We start from the raw sequence: 16,411 nt of genomic DNA on the forward strand, positions 1-16,411 counted from the left end.
TGTTTGTTTTTTGTTTGTTTGTTTTTTAAAATATTTATTTGGCTGCACCGGGTCTTAGCTGCGGCACGCGGCTTAGTTGTGGCATGCGGGATCCAGTTCCCTGACCAGGGATGGAATCTGGGCCCCCTGCACTGGGAGTGCAGAGTCTTAACCACTGAACCACCAGGGAAATCCCCAGTTCAATGAATTTTGGCAAATCTATATAGCCTATAAGAACACTTTCATCACTCCAAAAAAGTTCTTATACCCTTTTGTTGTCAATTCCCCCCTTACTCCCATGTAACCATTGATCTGTTTCTTGTCCCTATAGTGCTGCTTTTTATAAAATCACATAAATGGAATCACACAGTGTGTAGTTTTATTTCTGAGTTCTTTCATTCAGCATAATGGTTCTTCAGTTCATCCATGTTGTTGCATGTTATCAGTAGTTTGCTCTTTATTATTTATTATTCCATTGTACACATAAATTGCAATTTGTTCTTCCATCCACAAGTTGATAAGCATTTGGGTTGTTTCAAGTTTTTGGCTATTATGAAAAAGCTGCTATGAACATTCATATACAGGTTTTTCAGTGGACCTATGTTTTTATTTTTCTTGGGTAAATACCTAGGGGTGGAATCCATTGACTTCTTCTCTTTGTTTCTGACCCCTGGAAATTTCCCTTACTTTCTTTAAATCTTAGCCTTTAAATGCATATCTTTATATTTTATCTAGAAACACACTGTATCTATGTATTTATTGTGGGAGAGTTTTCAGATCATCTAAAACAATATATTGCCAGAACTGGAAGTTCAGACTGGGAATTTTTTAGTCCTTTTTTTCAAAATCAACTTTCATGTAGATATGTTATCTTTTCATTTACTTAAAAAAAAAAACTTGACAGAAAATTATCAAAGAAATTTTCAGTCTGATTTCCAAGTATTATGAATTCTTTCCAGAAAGAGAAGTTATAATTAATAAGCTCTAGGAATCTGGAGAAGTCTCACTCCTTAATGGAGACAAGCACTAATAAAACAAAACAGCTATCCTGGTTTTATCATTAAATATATGACTTTAAGTAACAGACTTCATTACTTTTTGTCTAAATTTCCCCATCTTTAAAACAGATGAATTTTATAGAGCTCCTGGGTAAATCTATGTATTACATGTAATATTATATTATTTTTTTATAATACCACTCAGAACTTTTCAAATTAAAAGCAAAAAACAACTCTATGATTTATGCATTAGGCAAGAGGTTCTAAGTACCCCTCGATGTCTGAGATTCTACGATTCTATGACTGCAAAAGAAAACAATCTAAATGCAGCAAAATACCACTAGTATAAAGAAAGGTTATGTATGGAAAACCAGAATATCATTCAGATATTGAACACTGTATTTTGAACTGCATCAGTTTGGGATGCTCCCATTAAGAATAAATAGCAAAAATTTTTGATAAGCTTATTACTTCAAAGCATTAATATATGTGTGGGTACTTAAAAGCTTTTTAAAATACCATAAGCTTTATATTAATTAAGCTGATACATGTGTCGACCATACATAGGTAACACACCTGTAAACTGTTTGTATTTTGAGCCCATTTCATTTTTTGCTTCCAAAGAGGCTGGCTGACCTAAAAAACGCTGCAGTTTTTCCTGGAAAATCTGTGCTGGAGTCATATTTAATGGTAGATTCAGACCCTTTTTCCTGGACCTGAAATCACATCAAATTAAGGGAAAAGAATACAAATTTTGAAAAAAGGAAACATACGCATCAAATTAAGGGAAATCACATCAAATTAAGGGAAAAGAATACAAATTTTGAAAAAAGGAAACATACACACATCAAGAACTAAACATGAAATTTTAAAGAACAGAGAAATTCACTTTATTCATCCTGTATTTAGACAAGAAATAAGCAAGGAAATACTGTATTAAGGATAGTATTAAGGCTTTCCATAATTATGGTACTAATATATCTCCTCATCCTTACCTCCCACTGCTGCCCTACATACATACTCTATCCAAACCAAACCAAACTTGCTTTTGCCATATGCCTCTGCTCACGTTTGGAATGTTCTCTCTCCCTACAGCTACTCAGTTTGTCAAGATCCCATCTTCCCTTCAATGCCCATCTCAAATGACATCTCCCACATAAAGTATTTACTGTCCTTCCCTCACTTGATATCATTGCTCTCCCTACTGTACCATGGGCACTTTTCTTACCATACTATGTAAATTATGATAATGTTTTGTCCTATTTTCTCTATTAAACTATAAATGCCTAAGCATAGAAACTATGTACCATTTAAGTTTACAATCCACTAAAATACCTGGCATAGAGCTTGGTACAGAGTGGTTACTTAATAAATAAACATACATTGAATTATTGAATTAAAAAAATATAGAAGACACAGCAATACCATAACCTTCAGAATAGTTAAAATATAGGGATTAGTTTGATTAGCTTAAAACTCAAATCCTGTTTGGGAAAGACAAACTCTCCCATTGACTATAGGCCCTTTGAGGGCACTACTAACAAATTAATGTGCTAAATAGATGTTTTAACACCATAAGTAAGCCTCTGATCTGTCCAATACAGTAGCCACTAGCTGCATATAGCTCTCTAAATTTAAATTAATTAAAATTAGATGGAAAATCCAGTTCCTTGGTCTTACTATCCACATTTCAAGTGCTCAATAAATACATGTGGCTAGTAGCTATCAGACTGGATAGCACATACAGAATATTTCCATTACTGAAAAAAGTTCTATTGGACAATGCTGAACTAAGGATTCCACAAAATGCGTAAATACCAGCAATGAGTGAAATAAAAAATATTTTAGATGACACCATCATACTTTCCTAAAAATACATACCTTGTGAAATTGCTATCATGTTTACAGAACAATTGCAAGGCCACACCAATGGAAACAGACGTCTTCCAGTCTCCAAGTTTATGTGCCAACCACACAGCTTCTGGAACCAGGCCACCAATAAATAATAATTCAAGGGCATATTCAACTGTCCACACATTAGAAAGATTCTGCTCTCTAACAACACTGGCCACCTTCGAGTGTTGCAGAGGAATAAGTCGAAAGGGCTGCTCTGTGAGTAAATTAAGGAAAATGGATTTTACAATTATATATACAAGAACTCATACCTCCTTATATAGATCTCTTCAATCAGTATTTCCTACACAAAACCACAACAAGGAAGATACATACAAAATGGCCTAAAATAATGCTTAACATACTTTAGAATAGTTTTTTTAACACTGAACACTGTGTCTCTTTAGTGGGTCATGAAGCAAATGTCAGCATTCCTAAAAAAATGAAACAGAGTAGACACAGAAACAAAAGAGTATCAGAATGCATTACACAAAATAAAGGTAAATAAGTACAGTTTAATGAAACTTTTTGGTCAGATAATATAAACGTACACACACATGTAAATGTACCGGTCACAGTGTACAGTTTACTACTGTGGGCTGCTCTGAAATACACAGCTATTTCTCCTACTGCATATGAAATTTGGAGGGCAGAGACTGCATTTTACCTGACTTTGCATTCCTCATAGTGTCATGGGATAAAAAACTAGTTTGAGGTAATACTCAAGCATATTAAATGTTCAATGTATTAGTGTTTAACAGAAAGTAGAAAACTGTGATTTTCAGTAATCCTGAATAAATGACAAGATTTCAGTCTGGCCTGAGATTAAATACAAAGGGTAATAATATCCTTCTCCCCAGCCTTCTGTATCTTTCCCTAATTAAAGTAACTTGAATGAGAAATTTGAAAATACGATGACAGAACTGTTATCTTTTAAAAAATATATATTGCTAAGATTTTCACTCACTCCCTCAAAATAAAACTGGTAATTAGTATATGTAGGTTTTTGCTCCTTGAAATGAAATGATTAGTTTCTTATGTGATCTGCATAGGCTCTGCCCACACCAAGCACTAACATTTTAGCTCTTTGACAAAGATATGGAAAGAAACGAAAAATTTAGTCAATCGATGACTGTATGATTCTGCATAGCCAGGAGACTGACGAAATTTTTCCAGTTTTTAATTCACTATGAGTAAGGCACTGTACCATTAAAAGAACTTGAATGATTTAATTTTCTGAAAATTTTACTGCTTTCATACAGCAAACATCATACCAAATAAGCAACTCAAATCCCCAATACATTCTGCCACTAGTTCTGATTTAAAAGATTAACATGAAATATATTCTAAGTCAAGCCTGCTAATATTATTTTTCAAGACAGAGGGAGATTAAAGAAATTAAAGGATATATACCAACTTTCAGATATTTAAATTTTCAACAATCATAGTCTAGTCTCGGGCATAGGAAAAGAACACAAAGCCTTCTCTCCTACTCTCTCCTCTAACTGGGAAGATATTTACGTAGGGAATAAAAAGGTGTGTCTCTGCGCTTTTATGAATGTTTATGAATCTGCCCAGAAACAATTCAATAACTCTGTCACTTTTCTTCACAAAGTGTGATAAATATCAGTCTCCCTTAGGTATGTAAAGTCATCTGTAAAGATAAAAATCATGAGCAAAGAGCAAAAGTCCTATAAATATTGTAGGACAGAAAGATACGAAATTAAGACTAATCTTCTGAATACCAGGATTGTACCTTTTTTTTTTTTAGATTTTTCTAAAATCCACATGAGGGCTTCCCTGGTGGCGCAGTGGTTAAGAATCCGCCTGCCAACACAGGGGGCACGGGTTCGAGCCCTGGTCCAGGAAGATCCCACATGCCGCGGAGCAACTAAGCCTGTGCACCACAACTACTGAGACTGTGCTCTAGAGCCCGCAAGCCACAACTACTGGGCCCATGTGCCACAACTACTGAAGCCCACGCGCCTAGAGCCCATGCTCCGCAACAAGAGAAGCCACCACAATGAGAAGCCCGCGCACGGCAACGAAGACCCAACGCAGCCATAAATAAATAAATAAATAAATAATATATTTTAAAAAATAAAAACCACATGAGTTCTGCCTCTCTCCTTCAGTAAAATTATATGGATTAAGGATACAATTTGTTATCAGAAACATTATTACCAAAAATAGGGAGCACAAGTAGTCAATACCTCAGTTGTGACAAAATAAAGAGAGCTTAAATGAAAAACTATTGTAATAATAATAAATAGTGTCAAATGTACAAGGAAATAAGTAATATCCAACTGAGAGGTTCAGTCAGAGGAAAGCATAAAGGTGAGAGAAAGAAGCACAGGCTGTTCTCAGGGAGAAAAGGAGGGAGCACCAGCTGAAACTGAGTTAGTGGCCAATGGAGAGGGAAAGGAGAGAAGGTAGATCCCGGAAAAACAGAGCACCTGTTTCTCTGTTTACACCAGCTCTCTAAGAGAAGCCATAATCAGGTCAGGGCCAACTTTTCTTCCCCAGGGAAGCAGACACCTATGAAAAGGAACCTCTAGACAATTTCCTTTCTGATCCTACCTTACATATAAGGCTCTCTAGGGTCTAGAAGCTCCTGAAAACCCTGATGACACTAGAGTCTAACATTACTGTTGAAGCATCCAAGTGGGTGGGGACAGTCCTCCACTCCCACCCACACCCTGAGAAAATTACATTAGCGTCCGAACACATAGCTCAAAATCCACAGATCTGTGACTAAATCTGATGACCACTTGTTGCTACTTCTATTAAACTTCTAATTATATTACATCTTGTACTACTCTAATCTATGTGTGCCTTGTACATGTTTATCAGCAGTTCATGTTATTTCCTGCTTAAAGCCCTCCAATCACTTCTCATTGTACCTAAAATAAAATTCAGATTTCATACCCTGGCTTACATCACCTGGCCGTCTATCTCTGTCTTCATCTCATACCACTCTCTACCTCACCCTCTTTGCTCCAGCTACACCAGTCTTTCAGTTTCTCAGACACATCAAGTTTGTCCTTGCTCTAGAGCCTTTGCACAGGCTCAGGTTATAATGCTCTAAGTCCTATGTGTCCATGGCTGGCTCTTTCTTGTCATTAAGAGTTCAGCTTAAATGTCACTCCCGCAGAGAGCTCTTCCCTAAATTCACCACCTGAACTACCAACTCAGTCACAATACATTTCTCTACTTCAGTTCTCTGCATAATAAGTATCACAATTTGATAGATCTTTGTTTATATATGAATTTATTTAATTTTCCGTCTCAATCTATTAGATGTAATTCCATAAAAGAACAGGTATTTCATCTGTTTTGTTCATGGCAGTTAGGATAAATCTGTTTCAAATGTCAAGACAAGACAAAACTACAGATGTTTTCATATTAATTTCATATGGTGCAAGCTAATATATTTCCAGCACCTACAACACTACTTGACACGTAGCAGGCACTAATAAAAATTACTGGAATGAATGAATATCATAGAAATCTGTGTACATGTTTATTTCCATTAGGGTAGGGCAGTTACCTCACACAGATTAGGTACATTTTGACTCTATTAATGAAATGATTAAATAGAGCAAAGAAAATGATCCAAATAAAATTATAAAAGTAAAATGTCCAAATAAAATTAAATTCTAAATCAGCATCCTCAAAATTTGTTAAATTACATTTTTATAGCCCTTTTACTTTAAAAATGGAAACTTTATAAATGCCAATGTGTCCAAAATTTGCAATTTAAAAATACATATTCAATAAAAACAAGTCCAAAGCAATTACCTTTCTCAGATTATATTCATTCGTAAATAGTCACTTGCGTATCTCCTTAGCGTTCAGGCACTGAGCTAGAACAGTTTTATTTCCATAGACTAATGATCACCGTATAATATGATTTTAAATATTATGTGCAAAAACAAGGCGAGAAAATTATTTGTTTACCTGTTTTAATATGAAGGGGAGGAAGAACATTCACATTGTGAGGTGGCAAAATGCAAAGCAGCTGATTGGTGAAATAGGCAGCCATGAAGCGAGCCATGGACTGGATAACCCTCACCGCCGCTTCAGGATGAACATTTCCAGTCACTCCAAACTCACAATGAGACTTCTCAGGAACTGCAGGATACACCAAATGACCAAAGGAGAGTCTGACCAAACTATCAAAAGTAGTAATATTTAAGTTCCCAACATTATGCAACAAGAAAATTATAATTACAACTTTTTTCTGAGATGAACACCTATGGCCTACATAAGTTAACTTATAATAGCTATCTACACTTCTTGAAGACAATAGAACAAAAATAATTAGCTCATAATTACGAGCACATACACTTAGGAACTCTTTGTAACCTCAAGCTACTAGTTTTATCTAAAAACATGGAAGGATCTATACAAACAATCCAGCCATAATGGACTTGCAAGTTTAGCATTTCATTATTTATTTTCCCTTCTTTCTTCCCTTTCTAATTTTCTTTCTTTAATGAAAGGAGGCAGGGTTTACTACAAAGATAATCTGAAAAGCACCAGAGCAGTGATTCTTCATGCTTTTTTCTGTACCGTTAGGTCTGGATATTATGATATACTTCCATTAGTAAGAGTAACTCCTTACCATAAGATTCTTCTGGGAGGTATGGACAAAAGGAACACGTGGAGTGGAGGGAGAAGGCAGGGGAGGGAGAGAGTTACATCACTATTTCTAGGGTGATTCTGACATAAACTAGTAGGAGCAAACATGTGTCACCCCTATTTGAAAATCAAAACTCAATAATATAAATTGGCATTCAGATATATGAAAATAAACAGTTAAAACTATTAAACACAGATAAATACTAAGTTAATATTAATTTTTATAAAATGTACGGCCCCAACAATGGCAAAGTATCTTTCTTTCTCAGAAGTCACTTGGGGGAATTCCCTGGTGGGCCAATGGTTAGGACTCCGTGCTTCCACTGCAGGGGTCCCGGGTTTGATCCCTGGTTGTGAGAACTAAGATCCCACAAGCCACGTGGCACAGCCAAAAAAAAAAAGAAAAAAAAGAAAGGAAGTCACTTGGTAGGTATTCACAATAATATTAAGTTCTATATGTGTATGGCCATTTCTATCTTGTCACTTCTTGGAAGCTTGTGCCTGGTTTCCTCCGGACTTCACCCCATGCTCCTTTTCCCTTTGCTGATTTTGCTTTGTATCCTTCCATTGCAATGAATCACAGGTGTGAGTACAACTATATACTAGGTCCTGTGAGTCCTCCCTGTGAATCCCTGAACTTGGGGGTAGTCTTGGGGACTCCTGACCCAGGAGGGATATGATTAATATACTCTAAACAATTGTCATTAAAAATTAAAACAAATACATTACAATAGGTTCAACTTATCTTGAAATTTATTATCATGTCATGACAATACTACTGGAAAAAAAAAAAAAAAAAGAATATCAGTCAGTTAAAAAGTCACACATAAAAGTCTTCCACTCATACACAGCTACGAGTCTTTTTGGAGGGCAATTTGACACCAGGCATCAGAAGTCTTAAAACCATGGATTCTCTTTGATCCTGTACCCTCATTTCTCAAAATGTAACCTAGAGATATTATTAGTAATGTTCACAAAAATTTATGTACACTACAGCATTATTTAAAATATCAATAGTAAATAGGTGGTACCAATCTAAAATGTGCAATAATGAGGAAAAGGCTTAATAGGTTTTTAAAAAGAATATTATTTACATTGGAAAATATTCATCATAATATTAAGTTTAAAAGATTACAGGGCTTCCCTGGTGGTGCAGTGGTTGAGAATCTGCCTGCCAATGCAGGGGACACGGGTTCGAGCCCTGGTGTGGGAGGATCCCACATGCCGCGGAGCAACTAGGCCCGTGAGCCACAATTACTGAGCCTGCGCGTCTGGAGCCTGTGCTCCGCAACACGAGAGGCCGCGATGGTGAGAGGCCCGCGCACCGCGATGAAGAGTGGCCCCCCGCTTGCCGCAACTAGAGAAAGCCCTCGCACAGAAACGAAGACCCAACACAGCCATAAATAAATAAATAAATAAATAAATAAAATTTAAAAAAAATTCTTAAAAAAAAAAAAATTACAAAACAGAATATACATATATAAATGTATATAGACAAAAAATGGTTGAATTAAGTGATTTTATTTTCTTCTTTAAGCCTTTCCATATTTCAAAATTGTCTAAAATGAACTTGTATTACTTCTGTAATGAACACAAAAATTTAAAAAGACAAATATCACCAAAAGTAAGAAATCTATAAACAGTGGCTGCATATGACATCACTTATACGTGGAATCTAAAAAAATGATACAAATGAACTTATTTACAAAACAGAAACAGACTCACAGACTTCAAAAACAAACTTATGGTTAGCAAAGGGGAAAAGTGGGGGGGGAGGGATAAATGTAGGAGTTTGGGAGTAACATACACACACTACTGTATAAAAACTAGATAATCAAGAAGGACCTACTGTATAGCACAGGGAGCTCTACTCAGTATTCTGTAATAACCTACATGGGAAAAGAATCTGAAAAAAAATGGATATACATATAACAACCACTTTGGTGTACACCTGAAACTAACACAACATTGTGAATCAGCTATACCCCAGTATAAAATAAAAATTAAATTTAAAAAAATGCAGAGAAAATATGAATACCAGAATAAAAATGTCATGGTATTCTACCATCTATCTCACCTCAAAAAAAACAAAACAACAACAACAACAACAAAAACAGTGGCTGAAGCCAAAGAAACTAATACTGTTCTGATAAACCAGTGAAAATCAAAGAAAGGGTTTTATGTAAGAGATGGGCCCCACTTCTCAAACTATTTTTAGAAGCCTTTGTAAACTAACTTCTTTTGATCACTATTTTCCACCAGTAAAATTATGTTCTAAACCAATAAATAATCAGTTATTAGAAAAAAAAACAAAACAAACAAACAAAACTCCATTAGAGTCATGAACTCCATTTAGAAAGTTCTGATATATTAAGCCTTTCTGACACATTCATACGCATAGTATACATCTAATGGTCTACGACCGTATAACCATTATAACTATATTATGTGTTCATTCATATATATCTTTTACTCTGGTTACTGCTTAATTTAAATATACCTCTTTTAAAAAGGACAATCCAAATATTCTGCAGCCTATTAAGCAATTTTAAAAAGACTCAGAATACCTCAGAAAGTGATTTTCATCACTTTACTGAACAACCTTAAGCAACCATTAAAGAAAATATGAACATATCAAGGAAAGGTACTTGGGTACCTAATATTACGTCTAACAAATAGGGCTGTGAGACAATTATATCAGTTCAGCAGGCAATTACTGCTAAGCCTAGAGACCCAAAGATTAAAAACAAACAAAAACATGATCCTTGCTGAGAAGCTGACAGTCCAAAATTTACCACAATAGGGCAGAGCAACCAACTTTTATGTATAAGCAATTTCATATTTACACTTATAAATACAAATTACTAACATTAAACATACTGATTTTTGAAAAGCATACCTGAACAATCTTCATTTTCTTTTACAGGTAGGTGGGACCATATCAGTATTTCTCTTACTAGCTGATCACATAATCCTTGAGCATCATTTAAATTATAATTATAGAGGTGGCAGTACAAAAGGGAAAGATAATAGCGTATCTGAAGAAAACATATCCTTCTTCCTCCTTAAACAGGGAAGAATTACACTTACATTAAAAACATGTTAGCTAGGTAATGTTCTTGATCTGGGTGCTGGGTAGACAGGAATGTTCAGTTTATAAAAATTCATCAAGCTGTACATTCATGTTATGTGAACTTTTCTGTACCTGTTTTATACTTTAATAAAAAACAGGTAAGCAATATTTTGTTCCTTTTCATTTTAAGTTCTGAACAATTTTATTTTCTTTGATCAGGCCCTAGGATGACTAAGAATTTATCCAAAGAGAGGTGCACATCCTCCTCATCTCAGTACTAAGGTCCACTAACGACATCTATCTCAAGTACACATGGTATGAAACAGAAGGGAACATGCTAAAAATAAAAATTTTTTAAAAACCACACAAGAAATCATACAAATATCAAACAGACAGTCAAAGAGACTTTCCAAAGGAGAAGAAACACTATCCAATAAGATAGGAGCCCCTGACCACTGCCTTCAAACATCTGAAGGGTGCTTAGGACTGAGACTGCTGGCTGCCTGCTCCTTATCTATTCTTTCTGAGTAAAAGAATTCTAATTTATCTGAGGTTACAATGCACCCAGATCACAATTTCTTGCTAGATGTGGCCATGTGAAAATATGACAAGTTCTGAACCAAGAGATAATATTGTACAGAACTGCTAGAAAAGCTGCTTAAAGAGAGGTAACTCAGCTAGGAGGTACACCCTTTCTTGCCCTTCCTGCCTTCCTCCTTTCTGTTAACTGGATTATGTACATGATACCTGGGACTTCAGCACCCATCTTAACTCATGTAATGGCCTTAAGACTGGAAGCAACACACTAAGGATGATGGTGTAGAAAAGCTAAAGGAGCATGAGTCCTTGATGAGACCACAGAAACACCGAATCAGCCCCAGACTATCAACTTCTGGCCTCCTTTCCTAAGAAGGAGAAATAAACTTCTTTCTTGTTGGAGCCAGTTATTTTCAGTCTCCATTACAAGAAACCATACCAAATGGATACAGCTGGAAATGAAATTAAATGAAAAGGTCTACAATGAGACTCATTATGAAAACTTTTCTTCATGAGAACTTATCACCTTGAATGCCACTCTTCTTCATCCAGTTGGACAATCCCCGAATCTGAGAACTACATTAGACTTCTTTCTCTACTCAAGTCCAATTGATCAAACCTCTTAAATATCTGACAAATGTGACTTCTGTCCTCCAGTACTCTTGACGTTGCTTTGGTTCAGGACCTCCTCAACTAACTGTCTTGCTTCTAGGTAAAACCCACATCTCTACACCACATTCCTACAAATGGCCCTCCATAATGTACTAAAGTGATCTTTCCAAATGGCCTATGTTTATTCGAAAAGTTCTTTCTTACATAAAGTATCTTAACTGACCCCACTGTCTTCAGGATAAAATCTTAATCCCATGGCACTGCAGAATATCTTCCTTTATCATCTGTTCTCTACCTCTCACTTTAGCACTCACCACCCTATCCTCAATATTACACACATATTTCAAATAATCTGGTCCTGTTAAAACTACCTGCAGTTTACCAAACTGCCATGGTTTCTCATGCCTTCTTGCTTTAGGAATGCTATATCCTTTGTTAAACCATTCCCACTCCTTCAATTGGACAATTTTCACTCAATTTTAAACGTCAGCTCCTCCAGGTTTTCCCCAGACTGATGTTTGCACTCCAGCTCAGACTGTGTGCTTTCCCGGCACCTACCATAAAACATAATTAGAAACATGCTAGTTGTTTATGTGATCTCTCCTCCAGATTGTGGGCAACTTTAGGGTAATCTTGTTTATTTCAGTTATTCCTATTGCCTAATACACATAGCAGGCCCTCAATAAATACCAGTTAAGTAGATAAATTAATGAAACATACAAAGCCACATCAGTCAGAAAATAGATTTAATAATTGGCCAAACCTGACCAGGTAGTAGTTGCAGTCAAGGATAGCTCCAAGGTCACTAGCTGAGAACCTCTGTCATCTTACTCATACCCTCAGCCCTATATCATAAAAGCTATCACCAGTTTCTAGAATCCACACCCCTAGATTCTCATCAAAAACTCCATGTAGGAGACCTTCCCTGTTGGTCCAGTGGTTAAGAAACCGCCTTCCAATGCAGCGGACACAGGTTCAAACCCTGGTCGGGGAACTAAGATCCCACATGTCACGGGGCAACTAAGCCTGCACACCGCAACTTCTGAGCCTGCAAAACGCAACTACTGAGCCCATGCGCTCCAGAGCCTGAGTGCCACAACTAGAGTGAAGCCCGTGTGCTACAATGAAGATCCTGCGTGCCGCAACCAAAACCCAATGCAGCCAAATAAATAAATATTAAAAAAAAAACTCCATGTAGCCCATAATAAGTCTAACTCACAGGAAATTCTTTCTTTTTTTAAATTTTTTAATCTTATTTTATTTTTGGCTGCATTGGGTCTTGGTCGCTGCGCGCGGGCTTTCTCTAGTTGCAGTGAGCGGGGGCTGCTCTTCATTGCAGTACATGGGTTTCTCTTTGTTGCAGAGAATGGGCTCTAGGTGTGCAGGCTTCCGTAGTTGTAGCACGCAGGCTCGGTAGTTGTGGCACACGGGTCCAGTTGCCCCATGGCATGTGGGATCTTCCCGGACCAGGGCTCGAACCTGTGTCCCCTGCACTGGCAGGCGGATTCTTAACCACTGCGCTACCAGGGAGGTCCCACGGGAAATACTTAAAGTTAAATTACTTAAGGGCAGAGAGCCTTAGCTCCATGTTTCTGTAAGTCTGTAATAAGGTGACAAATTATCTGACCCATAGTTTCTCGTTTAGATACTTGCAGTCCACTAAATGACAAAATATATTTTTTTAAAATTTGGGATTAAGTCTCATTTTTTTCCCTATCAACAATCAATCACAGGTTCCATCACTAACCAAAAAAAGGACAGAGGAGCCTTATTTATGGATAACAGAAAAAATTCTTGGTGTTACAATTTCCAAGACTAAGAATAATTTTAAATAACTATTTCTGACAGTAAAGGTACTGACAATATGTATTCTATTTGAGCATTAAGAAACTATGAGCACTCAGAAATCTGAAATAATTTTTAAGCTCAACAGCATGCTAAAATATGGTCCTACCAATATTATGGCAAATATTATTTTTTAACACTCCCCTACCTTTCTCTTGGGTTTCTTGAAGAGCTTTCTTCCATAGTTGAACAGACTTTTCATATGATCCTAATAGGAAACACTCTTCCCCTACAAAGTTTTTAACCAAAAATTAGTGCTGGTTAATTAAATTACTTTATAAACATGTACTTATTTTAAAATTTAGTGGATACAGCTCCGCTAGAAATTATTTTGAAAAGCAAATAATTGCAACCAATTAATAAAATCAAAGTCCAACTAACTATATCACTTATTCCTGGAGTTAGAAATTGTTTATAAGATACTGACCATTGATAGATTTAAGTTCTAAGGTCTGGTTCAAGCCAACTCCAGCAGTCTGCAATTTAGCCTGTATATGACATAACAGGGACTTGACAGTAGATGCTTCACGTGTCATCTTTTCAGTTAACTGTATGTCATCTTCAGGAACTCTTTGATTTAATCGTGTTTGATACCATAAAGATTTTCTGTACAATACTCTCCAGAGAACAATCAATCTGCACACAAAATTAGGTAATCATAAAAATCAAATTTCAGACTAAGGATAAGAAGGAGTATAGCCTCCACATTAGCCTTTTTTTTTCTGCATGTATTCTTCACTGAGGTAATAACATGTATACAAACTGATCAGATTTAAATATAGCCCAAAGTCCACTGATCAAAAAATGCATATTTTTAAAACTTTCATAAATGCTTTATGTACCTGTGGTCAATTTTCTATAGTGCTTATCTAAACCAAAATCCTTCAACAGTATCATGGATGCCCAAGACTAATAAAATATATGTGTTGAATAATATTTGGCATAAATCCTATAACATAAAATCTATAATGCTGCGTGCTAATGCGTAGAAGGTTTCTTTTGAGGGTGATAAAAATATTCTGGAATTTGTGCTAATAGTTCTACAAGCCTGTGACTATACTAAAGATCACTGAACTGTACACTTTAAAATGGGGAATTTTACAGTGTGGGAATTATATCTCAATTTTGAAAAATCTATAAAGCTGATGGTCTCCTAATAGTAAAGTCATTATACCTGTGTCCTGGCTGTTGAACAAAATTTAATACTTGAGGACGAATCTTGAAAGATGAATTCCAAGACCAGTTCTTCCGAGCACCACTATCTTGAAACATTTGAAAAATGGGTACCACCAATGAGTCTTGCTTTGCTGTTCTACTTCCATCAGTTGATGCTGAAATAACTTCTGGTTGAAGACTGTATATGCCATTTAAATGATCAGCTACCATTCTAAGTAAATGAAAACAGGCTAAAAGCTTCTTTGAGAATAACTGATTCTGTTGTTGCTGTGTCAGCAAAAGCTTTATAGTATTTGAGGTCAGCTTTACCAAATGTCCTACATCTTGTCTGTATCTCATATCCCAGTACTGGATTGATAAACACTGATGAAAAAGTTGAAAGATACAAAGTACCCATGCATTATGTCTTGGGCTCTTGCTTAAAAAAAGATCAAGTTTGGGGAAAGGACATTTTATAAATTGAAGAATGTACAAAAAATGAGTGATACAAACTACTGTGTAATTTAACATTAAATTTTTTTCTGTCACATTTTTGGAAATTCCTATAGTCCATGCTGCAAGAAGATTTTTCTGGACAGAATACAGTTCTGTAACAGTTTTATCCGTCTCCTCAGTATTATCTTTTGCATGTATGGTATCAAACATAGAAGCAAATTCCAATCTTCCTCCTTTGGCACTACTAAACAATAGATCATTCTTTTGGTTCCAAAAAGAGAATAAGTTGTTTGGAAAATGTTCGCCTTCATTAGTTTCTTCGGCTTCAAAATCCTAAAACATGAGTGAAAAAAATTATACTTAATATCATTTGATTCCTTACAAGTAGAATCACTTTAGTGCTCTCAAATTTCTCTTCCCTTTAATAAAAGAAAAAGAAAATATATTTCTTGGAATAAAGTCAATACGTAACTGTTCAAAGTAAATAAAACATTGTTACTAAGTACCTGCAAATCTGCTGTTTTTTCATTTAACTTCATTGTTTCTTCTGCCTGCAAGAATCTGGGAACAGTAGAATCAGCTAAATTTTCATTTCCGTGGTGTTTTAACAAGCTAGATCTTAGGGAATCCAGTGATTGCAAGTTCAGCCCTTGGCCTTTTGGCTATAGAAGAAAAAAGATTTCCAGAGCAAAATTTTATCGATAATTGTACTACAAACAATTAAAACATCTATAGATAACTGTATACAATCCAAGGCTGTCAGTACAGTTTTAAATCTGAAAGGACTAAGAAGTCAACTTTTACTAATGAAAAGCACTATACCTTAGACAGCATCACACTTTGGTATGTTTTCTCAAGCCTCTGTGTTGAATCAAGTAGAAGGGATCTCATGAGCACTGATGGAGACAGATTATCAAGAAATCGAAGGGTTGTGACCATGTATCCATCAGAAATAATGAGGTAGGGTAACCGTGAATGTGCTTTTATAGAAAATCTCTGTCTCATAGGGTCACTATCAGAAGCTGATGAATTTACAGAATTATCTGAATCTTGAAGTGTAAACTGCTGTGGTCTAGCAAACAAACACCAAAATTCAAGAATTAGTAAGAGAAAAATCTTAAAGGAAACAATTATGTTATTCCAAAGAAAAAACAAAACAATTAAAAGTTCCAGAATGATGAAAAAGCAAGCAAATTAAATGCAAAAGTATTAAATGTGC

The 16,411-nt window shown here is 35.8% G+C and overlaps 1 protein-coding gene across 9 annotated transcripts in view; it reads right to left on the reverse strand.

Annotated features, from left to right (window-relative positions):
• CPLANE1 (ciliogenesis and planar polarity effector complex subunit 1) overlaps positions 1 to 16,411 on the reverse strand; it is a 129,853-nt gene that overhangs the window by 97,455 nt on the left and 15,987 nt on the right. For 8 of the 9 annotated variants that reach the window (XR_011073066.1, XM_068535248.1, XM_068535250.1 and 5 more), the window contains 9 exons: positions 16,015 to 16,264; positions 15,699 to 15,854; positions 14,756 to 15,525; positions 14,009 to 14,217; positions 13,730 to 13,810; positions 10,414 to 10,578; positions 6,831 to 7,004; positions 2,859 to 3,087; positions 1,554 to 1,693 (listed from right to left, as the gene is read on the reverse strand). Coding sequence is in view for 8 of the 9 variants with exons in the window: in XM_068535248.1 (XP_068391349.1) it covers positions 1,554 to 1,693; positions 2,859 to 3,087; positions 6,831 to 7,004; positions 10,414 to 10,578; positions 13,730 to 13,810; positions 14,009 to 14,217; positions 14,756 to 15,525; positions 15,699 to 15,854; positions 16,015 to 16,264 (2,174 nt within the window). In the remaining variant the exon portion in view is untranslated. The remainder of the gene's footprint in view (positions 1 to 1,553; positions 1,694 to 2,858; positions 3,088 to 6,830; positions 7,005 to 10,413; positions 10,579 to 13,729; positions 13,811 to 14,008; positions 14,218 to 14,755; positions 15,526 to 15,698; positions 15,855 to 16,014; positions 16,265 to 16,411) is intronic. The other variant, XM_068535253.1, reaches the window with a different exon arrangement.

Source organism: Eschrichtius robustus, chromosome 2, assembly GCF_028021215.1.
Source record: "Eschrichtius robustus isolate mEscRob2 chromosome 2, mEscRob2.pri, whole genome shotgun sequence".
NCBI lineage: Eukaryota > Metazoa > Chordata > Mammalia > Artiodactyla > Eschrichtiidae > Eschrichtius > Eschrichtius robustus.